Source organism: Budorcas taxicolor, chromosome 11 (assembly GCF_023091745.1).
Source record: "Budorcas taxicolor isolate Tak-1 chromosome 11, Takin1.1, whole genome shotgun sequence".
Lineage (NCBI taxonomy): Eukaryota > Metazoa > Chordata > Mammalia > Artiodactyla > Bovidae > Budorcas > Budorcas taxicolor.
The window spans coordinates 154,652,671-154,671,214 of NC_068920.1; the positions used below are offsets into that span (position 1 = coordinate 154,652,671).

Sequence of the window (18,544 nt, forward strand, 5' to 3'; positions counted from 1 at the left end):
GTGACAGGATGTACAGACATACATAGTTACTCTTAGTGAGAAAACCTGTTGTTTTGAGACATTGTGATAGTGCATAAGAAAACATCCTACACTGTCACACATTTACAATCAAGAAGACGCCCAGACAGCCCAAAGGCCAGCAGAAAAAATTCAACAGTGCAGCCTCCCCGAGGCTGAGGGAGGGCACGGCAGGGCCACTACAAACTGAAGCTTTCCCGAGTAACCAGTCTTCCGAGCAAACACAGTACCTGTGCCAAAGAGCGTGCCAACTAACAGCAGCAGTACTATTCACACTTTGGAGGAATCAGTGATCAATTCGTAAATGTCCAACATATGAGAAAGATTATCTGAAAGAGAACAGAACTGTAGGGACTTACACACCTCCATGTCTGGCCTAAATTTATCTTCAAACACGGCCATCGCTGCCAAGGAGCCCGAACCTATAGGAAAGAAAAGATGCATGTTTATTTAGCATATTTACCAACTCTCAGCTTCTCCCTCTCAAGTTTACTGTGGGGCAGCGAAAATGGCACAACACACCCAATGTCACATTCAAGCACAGTATAAACATTAATATGACAGGGCCACACAAATCAGGCAAACACTGCTCTTCAAAAGCCTGGGGTCTCACTTACCACTATCTCAGATAAACCTGCAACTGGCCCCACTTCTAACCTACTCACAGGAGTATCTGCAAATTATTCACAGTAAAGTCCTGATGCAAGAAAATGCGGTTATGGATAATTTCTATTTGTTCAAAAAAGTGAATGCCACTTAACTTCATATATCCTGTGCTGCGACTCTTGTGTTTCACAACTGTGCCTTGGCAGGCTGCTGGGTATAGTGCTAAATACCAAGCCAGTTAGAAAGAAGAGATTGTTTTAATGAGCTGGCCCTGGCAGAGTCACCCTGACACACGGGGAAGAAACCACAGCACCAGCAACGGTAACAGGACTGCACGTTGCAGCCACCAGGTTATTCCAGCTACAGCTGTAAAACACTTTATTATGTGGCATTTATTTAGAGCTATTATTTTTAGTTTGTACTTTGAAGAGTAACAGCTGAGTAGACAAAATGACAGACAAAGAAACAAAAATTTATTATCACAATAGCACATGGCTGAAAGGTTATGCTGCATAGACATTAACAGACAGCAAATTTCTCCCTACAAAAGCAGGATGTAAAGGCATTACAAATAAGGATGGGCTCCCTTTGAAGGGATGCAAAAGGCAGCTCAGCACCACTGGAAAATTTAAACTTGCTTTGTTCAGAAACCAGAGAATCTTTAGAAAACCATCATCTTGTCTTTACAGGGTTCTGGCAATATTTCAGGATACTCTACTTTTGGAGAGAGGATAGAGTTGCCCACAATTTTTTACTCCAATTAGAAGATTTTTTTGGCATTTATTACTTTTTAACTTGTTTTGCATAACACTATCTATTTAGCTGGGTCACAGAGAAAACCATATTTTCTATTTAAAATGATTTGTGTACACCGCTTGACCACCTCAATGGTTTAGCAAAGGAAAAAGGCAGCGATTAAACAGTTTCAAATGAGGTGTCCTGCTGATTTTATCAAGTCTGCTGAATGTATAATGAAAAAGGAGAAGCTGACAGCATTGCTGCATTGAGAAAATACAGACTAGCTTATCTGAACCATTTAAGGAGGTCCAATTATAGATCAAATTTAAAGGGTAGAAACAGCAGATTTACAGACACAAATCAATGAACATGGTAATCCCGATGAATATGACAGATGCTCCTGTTAGCGAATATTGCTGCGGTTGAGGATCATTACCTTCACAGCACCGGATACATCACATCTGAAGCAGTGGGAAGCGACGAGTGTAGACGGCATTACAGGCAATGACTATTCATTTAGGCTTTGGGAGCAAAAGGCAACCCCATTTCCCCTCTCACAATTTTTTTCTCCTCTTTTAAAGAAGAAAAAAAAAAGGAACCTGAAGAGATATTAAAAGCCCTTTGGAAAGGAAACAGGAATTAAACAGATAGAAAACTAGTGCGCCCAAATAAAACTAGATATATCTACACAAATTTACCAAAATCCAGCTTTGGAATTTCATAGTATATGTGTCCTGGAAAACCTGGAAACAGAGTCAAAGTCCACCAGTGCTTTAAGACGTACACATTTACTCTGAGTTTCAAGGATCGGGGGGAAAAGTAACCTAAGTTTCTGTTTTAAGGCATGAGTGAGAACCAATCTCGAACTCCACAGTAAAAAACAAGCTGGTTTCGTGTGGAAAACAAAGGACAACTATCACAAAGAAACAAGAAAACTGCAAATAAAGAAACCACAGGGAAAAAAATACTTCTTTCCCAGCCTGGTCCAAGAATATCTCTGCAAAGAGCCCAAGGATACACACACACACCAGAGGCCAGAAACACAGGTTGGAAAAAGACAGGGGAAAGATGGCTATTTACTAAGAACTAACACATTTGTGGAAAACTATAATCAGTTACTGTAAGAGGAAAAATTCAACTGACCTTAAAGCCATCTTTCCCTAAAGGCCACAAGCTCTGTATTTTCTCCTGGGCCATCGTCTCTTTGACAGTTTCACAGTAAATTAATTTTACTCTTACTTTTCCTGAGCACATATATTTCCTTCTGCTTAGCTTCATCTAAAATTTTAAGACATGAAAAAACATTTCCCTCCCAATACAGTAATTCTTTCTTTATTGAAAGCTTTTTTTTCATGAGAAACAGTACTGAAGACAAAATTTCTCTAAGTGGAAGTGCACACTAAACCTAAACTCATAGGAAAGAAAGTCTGTCAATGCAGTGGATGTGTCTCGTATAACCAGAGACCGTGATGTTTAGAGCTGGAAGGTGTAGGAGAGGCGCATACAGAAGGGACACGGGGACCCTTACTGCGTGGTACCTCTGCTTCTCCACTGAGAGCACACTCCCCAACACACACCGGTGACACACACGTGCACAGAGCTGAGACATTTTCAGGAAAACAAGAGCTTGATAAACTGCCTGATGCTGTTTCCTCTGAGATCAAAGATAAGCAGACTCCAAATATATCTGAAAAGAAAGGGAAATTCAACACTAAAAACAATTTCTAAATCACTTGCAAACTAGCTCCTGCTCCTAGCATTTTAGGAAAGGAGGACTTTGGCGCCCCCTTTTCAGAAACACACGGAAGTGTTAGGAAATGCAGTGCACTGACTTGGTCAACAGGTTTCTAGGAAACTCTGAATGTGCGTCTGCTATGCAGAAGAAAGAAGACAGAATTTCAAATATGACTGCAATCACCCAATATGGCAAGAGAACAACATGCAAATCCTCACATAAGCTCAAGGCAACGCATCCAGGGGAAGGAACTGGAAGGAGCTGGCCATTAAAAAGAAAAAAGATGGTAAACTCAATGAGACTTGTCTTTTTAAATATAATTTCATTCAAGTTTTCTGGATTTTATTTCAACGCCACTTAAAACTATATACAATAAACCATCAAGACAAATTTCATGTTAATAAGGCAGCCATCTGACTCACAAAATGTTTAAATATTTTATCCCATTTTTCCTATAAACCATTATAACATCTGTAGACATTCCAATTATTTCATCATTAAACCTACTAACCTCTTACTCTCTTACCCAAAATCAAGGCAAAAATTCCTCTGAAGGAAAAATCCTCTCATTTTTTTTTACTCCAAAAGCAAGGCCACCTTAGACAATTGGTCAGAACGGCCTGGTTTCCCATCAAGGAATAAACAAACGGAAAAGCCAGGGGGCAGTGGGCCAGGCACAGGGTCCGCTGCTTTAGACAGCAGGCATTGTCAGGCGAAGGACACTGATGTCAGAGGGCCTATGCTGTCCACAAATGCAGGAAGGGTCTAGGAGAAAGGGACAAGAGGCCTGCCCTCAACTCCTCTAACAGGAGAGAGGAGGCAGCCAAGGACAGGAAACAAGAGCCTTCTGCTTGAGTGCCCACCATGGGCCACACATCCGATGCTATCACTTTGTCATCCTCATAATAAAGCTTCCTGTATAGGATTACGGGACTAACAGGCACAGGCCAGGATTTCTGTCTCAGGTGTGACCCTATGTCACTCTCTCAAACAGAAAGTTCTACAGGCCACAGTACAGTTCAAAGCAGACACGAGTGACCTTCCATGACCAGGTCTCTGGCTCCCTCAGCCACCCCCACCTCCCCAATATCCACACACACTTGGCACCCCACCAACGCTAAGCTGACAGTAATTTCTTAAGTGCCCAGACCACTTTACGTCTACGTTTGACACATGCTTCTCCCTCTGCCCCTCATAATCCACTGAAGGCGGAGATACCCGTCCAACCTCAGCTGAGAGATGACTTTCCCAGAAGCCTTTCTTAAGCACCACACCACATCTAAAGTGATGAGCGTTGACCACTTTCATCTCTGCCAACTTGTCCATCCCTTCACAGCTGCATCCCCCAGACCTAGCAGTCCCTGGCACACAGTGAGCACTAAAAAAAAAAAAACTACTGAATTAGGCTGGGCTGATTTCAGTACAACTGTTCAAATGGAGAAGCTGGGAAAACAGTGGGTCCAGAAAGAGTGACTACAGCACGAAATGTCTTGATAAAGTGAAACAGAACGTTTATTACCTAATTTACCATACTAAAATGAACATAAGACAAAATCAAACGTAAAGCAAGTCAATTTTCAAAAGGAAAAAAGTGCTTTAAACCCACAAAACCATGTACTATTACAGGTCCCGGTCAGGTCTGAGCTCTGTGATACTCTCAGGAGAGAAACGCCCTCCCTGGATGTCTGCCTTCCCCCACCAGAGCTCTGTCTCCTAAGCAGTCTCCAGGTTGCTCCTTAGCAACCTCCACCAAGTCTGCCTTTGTCAGCCCACCCACAGGTACTGAGTGGTCAGTGTTGTTTCCAGAACAAAGCTCTTTAAAAAATCAGAAAAACCAGGTACAATTCAGGGACTGGCATTTAGAGAGGGTATGCACAGTGCTGAGATGGCCACCTAGTTACTGACTTACCTCTGCATCCACTGTCCTTTCCCAAGCTCTTCCACGCCATCCACACACGACCACCCGCTCAGCCACCACCTCCCAAACCACTCGGCAGCCAGCCGTAGGAAGAGACCGGGATGGAGGTCAGGGCACACAAGTCCACGGGGGATGAAGACGGCTCTGCACTGCCACATCCACTGCGGCCACCTGGGTGCGCACTGTCTTACCCTGGCTGTCGGGTTTGGTGTTCATCAGAAGAATTCAAGAGACGCCCTGGAAACACAGTCTGCTCCCCACCTCTGCCAGGGCCTGACTCACCCACAGACATTCAAGATGACTCCATGGGGAACCCAAACGCAGACCTCCAGGAAAAGGGGGCTCAGGCACAAACGCCACAAGGGTCACATCTCCAGCCATTCTTTCAAAATGAAGTATCTGTCTTATTAATAACATTTAGGCCACTGGCTTTAAAAGAAAAAAAGACTAGCATCTGTAAACAATGTAAAATGTAAGTCCTGAAGCTCAGAGATATGTGTGACACGTAGGGCATTAAAAATTAATGAGTTCACAGATAAATACTATCAATACACCAACAAAGAAAATGACACAGCAGTTTACAAAGAAAACAAGAAGTCTATACACATTTAGAGACACTGCTCAAGTTCACTAGTCATCAAAGAAATAAATAAAAATAGAAACTAAATAGCCTTTTTTTTGACTTCTAGATTAGCAAACATTAGAAAGAAGAATACCCAGCTAGAAAGGGCAATCTAACATATTCTTGTAGAAGCACATATGGAACTTTTTTAACCCACAATTTAGAAGCATCAATCAGAAAGCTACAGGTACCCACCAAACCAGTAATTCTACTGCTAGAGACAGATCCAAAAGAAATAAACAGTAACAACCCAAATGACACTTTGATCAGTTTAGATGACAAAAAACAAAAAAAGTAACATCAAAGACTGGAGGTAAATGTAAAGGTCCAGCACCAACAATCACGAGATAGGGAAAACAAACAAATTCATATACATGGTGATTAAACACAACTATAATTTTTGGCAATGTCCATAATACAACCTTCAGTTCAGTTGCTCGGTTATGTCCGACTCTTTGCGACCCATGTATCGCAGCACGCCAGGCCTCCCTGTCCATCACCATCTGCCGGAGTTCATTCAGACTCACATCCATCGAGTCAGTGATGCCATCCAGCCATCTCATCCTCTGTCGTCCCCTTCTCCTCCTGCCCCCAATCCCTCCCAGCATCAGAGTCTTTTCCAATGAGTCAACTCTTCGCATGAGGTGGCCAAAGTACTGGAGTACTGAGGGAAACATGTTCTGAAGCAAAATTAACAGATATGCTTATACAATACATATTATACGCACGTGGAAGAAAAGTTTTTAAAATTATGTTTATTTCTGTAATAAACTGTAATCTTTTTGCTTACTTGTGTTTTCTTATTTTCCTTCAATGACAATGTATTACTTACAATTTTTTAAGATACACACTTGAAGAATTCGACATCATGAAGGGATGAGAAAAGATACCCCAGAAGACCAAGACCTTGCCAGCTGTCATAGTCCTGCTGGGTAGCAGCAGCAGGCAGCTTGGCCCTGAAATCTGCAGAGGGGCCTGCAGGTCAACCCATGCAGGAATCAACAATCCCAATGAACAACAGCCATCAACTGTCACAGACAGATAAATACATGATGTCTCTCTACCAGTCCTTAGGAGGGCTTCCTTAGGACAGGCACCAACATCTTCTAAAAAGATGTAAAATCATCTTAACAATGAAGTCCTCTGAGCATACCAGCACCAAGCCAGATCTCACTTCTCCAGAAGTCTGCCATGTGACAACCAACTTACTAAACAGACGCCAACAGACACAGTGGACCTGGTGTTTATTAAACTTCAAAGCATAGTCGCAGAGTTTTTACGCTCCTCAGACATGGCAGGTAAGTGCAGCCCCGTTTCGCAGAAAGGAAAACTGAATCCTGGAGACAAGGAACTTGCCCAGATCACACAGCAGACGATTAGCGAATCTGGGAGCATGAGCCCAATCGTCTGAATCTAAAGTGTCCAGCACGGCTTCTGTTCCCCATGCTGTCTCTCAGACGGCAAACCCAGATGCCTGAAATTGAGATTAGCAAGTAGGCATGAAAACAGCTCTAGTTTTCTTAACTCCCTTAGCCCCAAAATCATGCTTTCTAACTTTCTGCTTAGATTTCAGCAGAACAATTAACACACATCTGGATACAGTTAATTTGTGTTTTGCTTGGAAATTCAAATGAGACTGGGATTTTAGTTAAGTGTTTTAAATGATTAAACAGACGCCATTCACTATTTACCAATACTACTCAAGTACCAAAGTATTTATTTTTAAATAGTCCCATTCAAAAAAATTAAATAAAACAGTGAAGTTACTCTCCATTTTGTAAACCCTCTGAGGGTGTTTCTGATCTTAGTGTATCAGCATTACTTTAGTGGCTCAATTTGAACCTGTTTCTAAGAGAACAGTCCATCTCTGGACAAAACTCAAAATGCATCAAGAAAATTTTACTGAGATACTGCTTTTACCTGTTCTATATATTTAAAAAACATCCACATTAATATGGCTTAAGGACAGTGGGATTAAAAAGAAACATGAAATTATACTTTTATACATGTCAGGATTAACTAAAAGTATGAAATCAAACCCAGCAATTGTAAAATCTATTTTATTAGACGTGCTGAAGAAACTATAAATAAAAGACAAATAATTTTCTAAAACCCGGTACTCTCTCAAGTCAAACTCTCAAAAGGTCATGAGGTAGAAATCTGCTTTTTCTAATCATGTCTAGGCTCATAAATTCTCACATTGGGGAAGGGAAAATAATTACCAAGGGTTTTTCTGTCCCTGACTCTAAACTCATGTGGTACAGGTAATTCCTCATTTTATAGACAAGGAAACTGAGGCTCAGCTAATTTAAAGGCAGTAAGGGTAGCCGAGATTCAAACCTAGGTCTGGTGGCTCTCCCTTGTGGCTCAGCTGGTAAAGAATCCACCTGCAATGCAGGAGACCTGGGTTAGATCCCTGGATTGGGAAGATCCTCTGGAGAAGGGAAAGGCTACCCACTCCAGTATTCTGGCCTGGAGAGTTCCATGAACTGCATAGTCTATGGGGCTGCAAAGAGTCAGACACGACTGAGCAACTTTCACTGGTGGCTCTAGCCCATCCACTTTTCAGAAGGTGAAACTCCCCACTCATTGTTTCAAACCAACCATCCCAGGTGGCCACTGGGCAGCAGGCTCTGGGACACACAGATGCACAGGACATGCACAGCTCTGCGCTTCCTCCCTGCCTTCCCCCAGCACCTCACTGAGTGAGGCCCTCGGAGTCCTGTAGCACTGCCAAACTGCTCCAGGAGGCACCACCTCATCAAGACACGGTGAATGATGCCCCAGAAGCGACAGGACAGCGGCCCTACTGCTCTGGCTGCCTCCCCAACACAAAGGGGAGGATGACAGAATGTGTCTTCCTCACAGGTTGGCTGAGATCTGAACGAGATGGCACATCTAAGACAGGATGCCTGGCACACAGTAAAAAGCTCAGTAAGAGCAAGCTATTACAGATGCTCTAGGACAAGCTTCCTGCTCTCTAGGGGTCTTTTAGACAATCATACTCAACAAGTCTCAGGGTTGGCAGCTTTAATAGAAATGAAGGTCCTTAAAATTTCTTTCCATGAAGTTCTGAGAGGAGCAGGAAATGGATTTCTACTGCTTTCCCCCCAAATCAATTTAACCAGATCTTTTCAGGAAGAAAGCTGCTCCTTTTGCTAAGAAGCAGTCCATTTTAAGCACCCAAGGACCTGTTTGCCACTGTGGACTGCCAGGGTGTAAGATGTATGCAGCGATAAAAGAGCAAGGCAGAGAACATTCTCATCCATCAGTGTCAGCTCTCCCTGACAGAGCGCTTACTCACACCTGCTCATCGTTACTCAACTGGCCACTCATCCTGGAAAAAGTTGGTGCTTTCACAGACCCATGGACTGGGATCATTTTTCACTCTGCTCTGGTCTACAAGGCCTGGTCTCCTGGCGTTGGTGCCTGCTCTGCAGGCCAACACCGACAACGTGTGAAGAGCTGACTTGTGAAAATGAAACAATGATGGTGCTGGGGGAGCACATTCAGCCACTAGAGAGCAGTGGAACTCCTCTCAGCGCCTGGGAAAACTCAAGACACTGACTTGAAATGGTTTAATTGTATGCATGCATTTCATTATAAGTCTTGGCCAAAAGCTTCTGGAGAGGCAGGCCAAGCAATCAGACAATCTTGCATGGGTTGCGGAAATCCAGAATCGTCCTTTGTCAGCATAAACAGTTTAATTTGATGTTTTCACTCCTGAGTAAGCACTGAGTATTACATTTAAACCCCTTGTGAGGGGAAAGAATGCTTCCTTTTCATCAGCAAATGTACCTCAATGTCAGAGTCTATCTTTTATCCCCAATGAATAAAAAATATATATATTGCATTTAATATGCTAGGAAATAGATTTTAAAGCACCCAACAACATTTTCACTCAGAAAGTAATTTCTCAAGAAATGCTGTTCCTTTTCTAAATGTAATGTAGTAAAAAAGGAGTTAAATTTTATTCTAAGTAAATCATTTTAAACACCACTTAAAGGGAACAGGGATTTTTCTTATAACTGCAACTGCCAATGTCTCATTGACCTGACAGACTGTAAACACTTATTCTTAAGGAAAGACTAACATTTGGGGACTTCAGGCCTAAAGAGTGAAGGCTGTGCTTTATTAATGTATTCCAATGAACTACCACAATGCATTAAGGCCAGAAAACTCAAACAGAGGAGTCAACTAACCCTATGTTGAAAGGATAAGATGGAGGATGAAAAGTGCCTTAAAATTATACTGCCTTTCCTAATCAGGCTCCCACCCTCGTCAGGCCCCGCCAAGAATCAAGCTGCCCCTCAGCACCACCAACCGCAGGGCGTACACTTCCCTCTCCCGCTACGGGAGCCTGAGGCAGTCGGAGCTGACAGGCTTTCAAAGGCACCTTTACGCCGGTCCACATTTCAAAACAGCTTCCCAAACTGCAAGTTAATCCCTTTGCAGGCTTTTCCCAAGTTTCCCTGTCCCTCAGAACCCTCAAGGACAAAGGACCACAGAGTTTAATAATTTATAAAACCACAGTTAGTCTTAAACGTAAGTAAAGGTTTATCTTGTCCACAGAGCCTTGGGTGAATAATAAATCCTATATACTGAGAAAAATGTGCAAAAGCACTGTTGCATATTTTTTCACTTTATTCACCTATATTATATCCATTTTATAGATGAAAAACAAACAAAAAATTAAGATCACAGAGGTAAAGGAACCTAACCAAAACCACACAGCTAGTAATGGTAGATCTGGTTGCCAGCAAATCCTTAGCTATATGACCTCCACATGAAAGGTCTTCTGATATATAAAATGACTTTCCTCTTGGTCTGTCCAATAAAGAAGTAAAGATGACCAAGCACTAGGTTATATTAGCAAGAATAAGAAAATACATTTTGTAGTAGGGCCAATTTTGAAACAAGAGCAGGTAAAGATGAATGAATTAATAATTAACCTCACTCTCTCTGAAAATAGGGTTTAAAGCAAAGGACTCAAAACTGTGCGTACTGCATTTAACTTCTGAAATATACTCCTGGCAAGGGCTTTATTTTTGGCTGTAAACCAAGGACTAAATTCAAACTACAAAAGATTTAGTGGTAAAACATCAAGAGTAGAAAAAACAAGAGGAAGAGCACCCTAATATTAATTCAATACCTCACTACTTAACCTACAAGAAGAAACATTTAATATTTTTTACACAGAATCAAGAACAAAGTCCACACTAATTAGAACAGATGAAGAACCAGCAAAGACTGGCTCTGTTACACTCTCTGAAACAACATGATGAATTGTAGAAGTAAATATTTTCTCATTTCCTAACATAACGGCACCATCTATTGGCTTAGTACCACCTTTGCAACAACCAGGAAATCAAGATGCGTAATCCAACTTTCATGGGCTTTTGGTTCTCAGTTACTTAATTCCTGGCATCCCACAGTGGTATAAACTTTAAGACATAAAATCCATGCATCACACATTTTAAATCCTCTGAAATTCATCTTATTTAATCAAAGCAAGAAAAACTGCCAGGAAAATCTTAGTACACAGAACCGCACACAGAGAATGTGTTAGCACAAAAATTATCAAAATACCATGCACCAAACATCAATGATGTTCCACACACAAAGATTTTTACATGTGGTATCTTGCTTAATCCTCACACATTTCCCATGGAACAGACCTTAGAACCTCCATTTTCCTGAAGGAGAAATCAATGCTCAAATAGCTAACCAACGTTGCACTTGGATCTGAACCCAGTCTGACTACAAAGACCAGCTCTTTTCACAACCCCACCCTACCTTGAAAAATTAAAAATGATGCCGCAACACATGTGCAGGGGAAAGCATGTAGTGCTTTACAAAGCGTGTTCACATGTGATACTGCAGCCTCCCGATGATCCAGTGGTATCAAGTAAAAAAAGTCAGTCAGCTTCTTTTTAGAAATGAGGGGTTTGAGGTTCAGAGAGGTTAGATGAGTAGCTCTGGTCAAGCATGCGCCCTCTGAGAAGGCCACTGAACTAAATACAGTGCTAAATCAGAGTTCACATCTGATTTCATCTGATTAATGTGGAAGAAATGCTTGCCATCTTGTAGTGCACTGGTCTAATATACATAGCACAAGAAAATTTTTTCAAATCAAGTCATGTGGAGGTAATAAAATGCCTGCACGAAGGTTGTACTTTAGAGTAAAAATAAGGAGAAAAACAGCAGGTCTGAATTCCCTACTGATGTTCCTAAGTTCCAACTTAATTCTAAGACTCTTCTTTGCCCACAAGGTGAGACATCTGGTATGTTTACTCTGTCCCGAATCTTTTTAATTGCTAGGGGGCTCTGTAAACTGGGACGTAAGAGGTACATTCCAGTAATTAGGAAATTGTATAGCCAGTTCATCTGGAGAGAGAATTTTACCTGGACAGCCCTGGCAGTGACCCAAAGCCTTCCCTAATGGTGCATATCAATGTTTATTCCTTAAGTTAGTATTCCTAAATTGTCCAAGGGCCTCATTTCCAGGAATGTCGGGCTTTAAATTTCATTCATATTAATTCTCTATGTGAATAAGTGGGCAAAATAAAAATTTTATATATGCTGCCAATGCAGCTACAAGGAGCACTGCCAAACTAATAGCAAAAGATGGTCCCCAAGCTTCTCCTGACACTACTGCAGTTTGTTTAATAAAGAAAAGCTGGCAAGTTAAAAGAATAAGCTAATTAATCTGAGAATTAAAAGAACCCACATTTTGTCTATTAAAAAAAAAAAGAACACCAAAACCCTTTTCCCTTTCTTAATAAAGTAAAAAAAATCTTGCCCAGCTTTCCACAATTCCACTAATCAATCACCTGCAGTCTCCTGCAAATTATGTTCGTAAAGAGGAAAATAATTAAATGAAACCTAAGGGGTGCATTCTTCTTTTTTTGAGAATGGATCAAATCACATTTGGCCTGAACCACTTGCCACACACCACTCAGTAACAACCAAGCCAAGGGGGAAAAGCCACAGAGACCCAGGATTCTCAAGCCAGACCACGCACCTCCAGGCTGCGTGACCTCGGCACACCTCTCTGAGCCTCAATATCCTCATTTATAAGACAGGGATGATGGCAACCACCTCAGAGCAGTGCAAAGATCCTCTCAGTAAAAGGGCTCTCACAGTTGCCAGCACTGCAAGCGGGCAAGCTACCGGAGGAACACAGCTATCATTACAGTCGGCATCCTCTTCACAAGATAGGTTTAGGATAGAAGCTGTCTGAGGGCCACACCATGAGGCGTTTGATGTCTTCTCCTCTTAAGCAAACCCTCAGGAAGGCGAGACCTCAGCGAGGAGGTTCCTGGACCCGATGCTCAAGGAGCTGTGCCAGAAGGTTAAGAGACGGGCAAGACAAGACAGGTGTCTTCTGTTCCATGCAAATTAAGAGTAGCCTTCAGGCGCCTGGCTAGTCACCAACATAGGCCCATGGGTAGACAAAGTTTAGACACCCCTGTCTTATGGGTAATTTGTAGCTTCCAGCTCTTACTGTCAAATAACTCAGGAAAAAAAAAAAGATCCATTACAAAGCTATCTTTTTATTTTTCATAATAAAAAACCTGGTAATTTCACTAAAACATGAGAATTTACATGAAATACTCATTTTCTCACTTACAGCACACTTTAGGAAAGCCTTAGTTGCACAGGGAATGTTAACGCTCAGTGGGCCCATTTCATTTAGGAGGGCCTTCTATTTCATCTGTAGCCGGAGGTTTGCTTTGTAGCTCACCCAAAGTAAGTCACATGAATTAAGACAAAAACCACTACATTTTGGCATTTCTGGGGTTCTCTCTCAATATCAAACTCCTCATCCCCTCAAAAAAAAAAAAAGAAGAAAGGAAAACAACAAACACCTCCATGGGAAGCCAGAACAACTTCTTCAGGAAGAAAGGCAGCCCAGCACAGCTCCCACCACAGGGAAAGAGGCGTCAAGCCCTGCTCAAAAGTGAACAATGGCTGAAAGAAACGAAGAGAATGACAAAGACAAAACCAGGACAGCACAAAAACTGTTATTTTATTTCACATTCTCTGATAAAAGGCTGCTCTTCACAGTGGACTTGGATTAGAGAGAAACAAAATATAAAATTCATGTTGTCTTCGGGTGGTAGAATTGTGTATAATTTTGAAAAGTTTCCTTTGATACTATAAAGCTGTTTCAGTAAATACTGTTTTTAATATGCAGGATAGAAAATCTTCACAAAGAGCAGTCAAAAATATGCCAAACAAATAAATGCCCCTGGGAATTTGTGTAAATATTTTTAGTATTCAGAAGCAAGGCTTAATAGCTTAATGAAGTAACATCTGTAAGATGATAAAATCAAAGCAGCCGTGGTAAGCTCAGGCTTGCCTGGGCTGAAGGACAAGGGTTCAAATCTCAGCTTTGCTGCTCCCAGGCAGGGTCGTAACGGGCAGGTCAGTAAATCTAAGTTTCAGGTTTCTCTCAGTAAGAAGGCAATGACAGCACCCCTTGCAGGTAATTGTAACTAAAAATAATGTGACAGCACCAGCAGACACTGGCACAGGGACACCTCCAAATTAGCTCTAAATTTAAAATAATACAAAGCTAAAAAAAAAAAGGACCTATCATATATGCAATGCTTTGTACTGTTCTCTTAACGGCCCAACTGGGGCCACACAAACGGAACACAATCTAAACCAACTCTCCCCTAGGGGTTCTGTAACCTGTTCACAAACAATAAACAGCAGTTAAGGTTTCTAACACTAGGTTTCATACATACACAACCAAGTTAGAGAATCAGAAAATTAATTCAACATCTAACAGTCATTGAATCACACAGACTCTAGGAGTAAGACAGATTCTACTGACAGAGATCGCTGACTCTTGCAGGGGCAGGAAGGACAAGGGCTGGGACAGCAGAGGATGGACAAGGTTGAATCCTGGAATCAAGTCTCACCCAAGTTCCTGGAGAGGGACTTGGTAACAGCCTGAGGCAGTCGCGAGGGAACATCCCCGGCAGAAAAGGCATTTCTGAAAGGAGGCAGCACGGCAGCAGTGGGAAGTGAGGGCAGCTCACGGAGGGCGAGGGGCCTGTTGCCACAAACCCCTGAAGTACGAGCAGAGGAGGAAGAGGAAATGAAACGGGAAAAAGGGTCCAGAGCCGGACTGGAAGGGAGGTGACCCCAGTGGAGGAGCACTGAGGTTGAGAGCTGGGAAGGAACTGGCACTGGAGGAGGGCAGGAGATGGTCAGAGGCTGCAATGGGGCCAAGTGGCTGGTTTCTGAGCGGTCTCCAGGACGACCGTGGTCACCCCTGGACCCATCCATACTCTCAACATTTCCGGCCAGATGTTACCTCTCTCTCGGCCTCCAGACTTCCCCATGCCAATCCTCCTTCCCACGGCTGCTAGCCTGCTCCAACGACGAATCTTATCCTATCATCTCCTGCTTGAAACAGTAGATGGGAACATCCAGGACACAGACAACTCAGCCTGTACGATGGGACTCTCCAGACTAGCTCTCCAGCCTTGTCTCTCCTTCACCCTCCTCAAAGCCCAGACATCCTCATCCCTCCCTGTCTTTGCTTCTGCTGTGCCCCCCGCATGGAGCACTCCCCTCACCTACTGCACTCAATTCACCCATCCAGCTAAACTCTGGCCTTTGACCATACTGGTCCCTTGTGCACCGCAGGACCTGAAAAGTCTTTCTCTGGCAGGTAGGGAGCAGGGTGGCAAATTCCTGGCTAATTCCTACTTACCATTCAGGTCTCAGTTTAAGAGCTACTTTTTCCCATTTTCCACCTGCCAGACTGGCAAGAATACCCAACGTAGGAGAGCTTATAAGAGAAAGGCATTCTCACATTCTCCGGGTGGAATACAAATTAGTGCAATCGTCTTGGAGGGCAGTTTGGCAACAGCTCTCAAAAGGTAAGATGCACTGTACGGTCAGTCACCTGTCACTTTTAGGGGCTGCCCAGAAGCGGTACTTCCTGTGTCTGGGGAACCCCACCACTCTACGAACAGATGACTGAACTTTACCCACCATCAGCAATCTAGCACCCACCCTTTCCTGGAAGGAACTCTCTGACAGTGAGTGAGATGGCAGGAAGCCTCAGCTCTGGACGAGGCAGCTGGGGCAGCAGAGTGAGGAGTGAGCTGGGCCTGCGCCAGCCAGGCCAGCGGGGCTGTCTGCAGATTCCACCCTTGCCTCCAATGGGGCCCATGCGGCAGCATGCTTTCCGATACTGTTCTCAGCCCCAAACCCAGGTCTTGCCCTCCCAGCTATTCTGTGAGTCATCTACTATCCTTAAAAAAAAAAAAAAAAAAAAAAAAATTCCTCCTTTCCTAGATCATCCAGCGATTCTAATGCTTTCAACAGAGAATTCTGAGCAATATGCATGCCCACTCTAATCCAGAAACTCCACTACCAGGAATTTATCAGATGCATTTACACAAGCTCACCAAGACACACACTCATCAACAGGACAAATGGTCACTTAAGTCCTGGTACAGACATACAGTACAATTCTAGGACAGTGTTATTATAGATTTGATATCGATCTATAGGCACTGATACAAAATTTCATACTTGGTTCAACTTGGTTCTTCGAAACAAGTTAATGGGAATGGAACAATATTTACAGCATAACTTCAGCAGTGTATTTTTAATAGGAATACACAGATAGATAACAGATAATAGGGATCTATAAAGGTGGATCATAAAATACCTCCTGAGAAAAAAACACAGTAAACTCTTTAACACTGGTTACTATGAAATAGGGACTTATCTTTCACATATTTTCCCGCACTTGAATGTTTTGTCATGTTCATAAATTGCTTTTCATTTGAAAATGTTTTCCTGTCACTTGTCCAATAAGGATAAGGACTTTCCAAACTCCCATTATCCACATACTCCTTCCTGTTAGAAATTCTCCCTTATAATTGTTCTTTTCCTTCAGGGCACTTAGCACAGCGCATTCTTTCAGATTAATGTGTATTTATTAATGTGTATCAGATTAATTGTCTAATTCCTATCTCACACACCAGACTATAAGCCCTGAGGATAAGTGCTGTCCTGACCACTACATTCCCACCACCTAGCACATGCATGCTCAGTGGCTCAATCATATCCAACTCTCAGAGACCCCAAGGATTATAGCCCGCCAGGCTCCTCTGCCCAGGAGATTTCCCAAGAAGAATACTGGAGCGGCTTGCCATTTCCCTCTCCAGGGGATCTTTCTGACCCAGGGAATGAACCCAAGTCTCCTGCATCTCCCGCAAGGGCAGACAGATTCTCAACCACTTCGCCACCTGGGAAACCCCCCAAGCACATAGTAGAGGCTAAATAAATTTCTAATAAATGAGTGAAAGTACCTTACCCTTCTTTTAAGATTCAGCTCAAGTGAAGTGAAGCTCTCCCTGAAATCTTCCAGTTTAGAAGTGACCATCTCTCCCTTGGGCCTCCACTGACCTTTGTACCTACTGCCCTTGTCTTTACACATCTACCTCCCCCATTACACTGAGAGTATGTTGAGGGCAAGATCCAGACAGTCACTGCTCTGTGAAGCCTGCTACAGTGCTATTACACAGAAGGCACTCAAGAAATAGTTGATAAATAAATGAACAGATGGGAACACGCAAACTAAACCTTAAAAGTCACATCTTACTTGTGTATCTAAAATCGGACGTTACTGGTATCTTGCTCTTCTTAATCTCCTATGAAAGCAAAGCCAGACTGTGGAAAGTAACGATTTCTAAGCCGGGCGTGGAGCCGTCACCATGGACGCACACTGGACTTGGAGGGAAGCAGGTCACTGCTGGCCAGGACGGAGCACAAAGCGGACTTGCAGGAACGGAATGAGCAGACACAAATCTGCTTTACTCACTTCCAACAACCTTTCCTAAGTTTGGGATGATGCTCATAAGACAAATTACTACAGTTCAAAAGCAACAGAAACCAACTCAATTTTCCCATAGTAAAAATGAAAAGGCCTTGTATCAATGTTAAATTTTCTGATTTTGATGATGTCATCAGGGTGATGTAAGGGAACATTCTAAAGGATTTTGAGGTAGAGGGTTATAGTGTCCACAATTTACTCTCGAATGGTTACACACACACACACACAAACAGCAAAAATGCACCAGAGAGCGAGCAAGAATGTGGTAAAATGTTAGGTGACAAAAATGAGTCAAGGGTATATATGACTATTCATTGTACATTCTTGTTACCTTCTTGCAAGTGTGAAAATTCTTTTAATTAAAAAAAGAAGAAATGAAACTACTTGATAGAAAAGACTATTGCACCTTTACTACCATTTAAAGGCACCAGATGGGGAGAAATAAAAACAGTACCTTGATGGAGATAACAAATAAAATGGAACACAGAATTCAAAACATTTCTAAAATTAGTCTATCTTCATTTTAAAATAATTATTCCATATGGTATCTGGGGGCAAATCATTCTTCTCACAAACAGGGAACATCTGTTATATACAAACCTCATAAGAGGCTTGAGTATTAAACATAATGAAATAGCAAAGTCTCATACTAACAATTTTCAGACTATTCAAGGCAGCAGTTATCCCTGGCTCTGCAGAGCCAAGATACCAAGACAAAAAATGTGAAAGTTAAACAACATCTAGAAAAACGCTGGTTACACATGGCCTGTTCAAATTTCTGGATATATGCAAAAATTTCACTCAGAAATTGAGCATGAGAGTTAAATTCAAAAATCCCAACTCTTCTAATGTAATTTTATCACTTTTTTTTTAGTTATTAAAAAAAAATGTTCATCTAGCGTTTAGAGCTAAAATACAAATGCACAAAGCTGACATAAAAAGTGTAGCTACTATTTACAGAACAGGCACTGGGTCAGATGATTTACATACATCATTTTTAATCATCATAGCCTGCATGCATGGTGGGCATTACTG

At 42.3% G+C, this 18,544-nt stretch overlaps 1 protein-coding gene across 1 annotated transcript in view; it reads right to left on the reverse strand.

The window, feature by feature from the left end:
- Nucleotides 1-18,544, reverse strand: part of PSMB7 (proteasome 20S subunit beta 7) — a 56,470-nt gene that overhangs the window by 28,930 nt on the left and 8,996 nt on the right. Inside the window, exon 6 of the mRNA XM_052648081.1 lies at nt 382-440. Within this exon, the coding sequence (XP_052504041.1) occupies nt 382-440 (59 nt within the window). The remainder of the gene's footprint in view (nt 1-381; nt 441-18,544) is intronic.